This window comes from Penaeus chinensis, chromosome 8 (genome assembly GCF_019202785.1).
Source record: "Penaeus chinensis breed Huanghai No. 1 chromosome 8, ASM1920278v2, whole genome shotgun sequence".
NCBI classification, from domain to species: Eukaryota; Metazoa; Arthropoda; class Malacostraca; order Decapoda; family Penaeidae; genus Penaeus; species Penaeus chinensis.
In genome coordinates, this window is record NC_061826.1 from 14196921 (window position 1) to 14198682 (window position 1762).

Genomic DNA, 1762 nt, shown 5'->3' on the forward strand with positions numbered 1-1762 from the left:
AGTCACAGTAACCGTGCTTATAGGCATGCTGGTGACCATAAGCAGGCGCATGATGACCGTAAGCAGACGCATGATGACCGTAAGCGGGCTGTGGGTGATGGCCATATGCTGGAGGATGGACGGAGCCCAGAACGATTCCGGCGCATGCCAAAACGACTGACTGAAAAGCAAAGATTAACATTAAAGTAAAAGAAGCTTTTCGCAAAGTCCAATTTCTTCAAAGAGTACAGTACAGCCACCTTAAACTGGCAGTAATTTCAAGTTACCAATATAAGAGCCATGGTGAAATGAGGAGATAGACACGATAATAGTTTCTACTGTTGCCCATTCGTTATTATCGAGCTTATATACTCCAGGTATGCTTTGGCCACACCCACGCACTACGAACATGCGTGACTACCAAGGTTAGAAAAGCATAAAAGTGTATCGTTTCCTGACTCTGTTGCCATTACTTCCACATTAGCACAGATACGAGAACTAAATTATATCCTTCTCACCCTCCTCTGTCCTGAGAGATATACACACAATCAAATTCACAAAGGCGTAGAAAAAAATATTTACATATATACATATATATACATATGTGTGTGGATAGGTGTAGATGTGGATGTTTGTATGGATACATATATGTATATTTACACACTACATGTAGATATACACGTATAACATGCATGCTATATATACAGGGAGGGGCAAGATTGAGTACATAAGCTAAGTTAATAAAATATTAGAAAATTTATTTATTCTAAGGGCAGTTAGTCTTATATTTTCATTAAATACATTTTATTTAAAATTGTAGTCTGGGGGGGAGGGGGAGCAAGACCTCCAGCCCCCCCTAATTGAAGTCTATATATATGTATATATCTATATAGGAATATTTAAACATGTATTTTAATATATGTTATGTATATATGTATCTATACATACATATATATAATATATAAATGTATACACAAAATAATAATCACAAAAAATACATGTATATATAAATATGTTGCAATTATATCTATATATATGCTATATATATTTCTATATACATATATGTATATATTTTTCTGTGTGTGAACACATGTAAACAGTATATATAGATATATACATCCCATGTGTATACTATTTGTTTATTTATCTATCGATAATATATCCATATACATATTTACACAATGATATGGATATTCATTGATGCATACTGACTATCATCTTATGGATATATGAATGTATGTAAATTAGTAACTGTATATATGTATATATGTGCAGTGTATATATATATATATATATATATATTCATATGCATATATGCTATTATATATCTATATATATACATCAAACCCACACATACATACAGCATATGTGACACAAACACTATCACATATATACACAAGGCATATACACATACATACATATGTACATACAGACACGCACACAAACACACACGCATATATATATATATATATATATATATATATATATATATATATATATATATATATACATACATGTGGTTTGAGCATGCACGTGTATACTCTAGAGTCCAATAATTTATACGAGAGAAATGAGCTGGAAACATTTTCAGGCTGTGAACGTGAATGATAAAGACATCATTTTGGGTTTGGCTGCTTGGGAGATTCATGCTCGCGTGTGCTCACCACATATACCCAGTTCCCCTCCGCAGTACCACCCCCACAGGGTAAACGGTGGAAATATGTCTGGGGTGTCCAATAGGATAATTATAATGGTCTGAAGTCGGCGGATGGTGTGTTAACCA

The 1762-nt window shown here is 33.6% G+C and overlaps 1 protein-coding gene across 1 annotated transcript in view; it reads right to left on the reverse strand.

The window, feature by feature from the left end:
- LOC125028311 (protein spaetzle 3-like) overlaps positions 1 to 281 on the reverse strand; it is an 841-nt gene extending 560 nt beyond the window's left edge. Inside the window, exons 1-2 of the mRNA XM_047617762.1 lie at positions 267 to 281; positions 1 to 160 (exon numbers count right to left, since the gene is read on the reverse strand). The exon at positions 1 to 160 is cut by the window's left edge and continues 560 nt beyond it. Coding sequence (XP_047473718.1) covers positions 1 to 160; positions 267 to 281 — 175 coding nt within the window. The remainder of the gene's footprint in view (positions 161 to 266) is intronic.
- Positions 282 to 1762: the final 1481 nt, after the last annotated feature.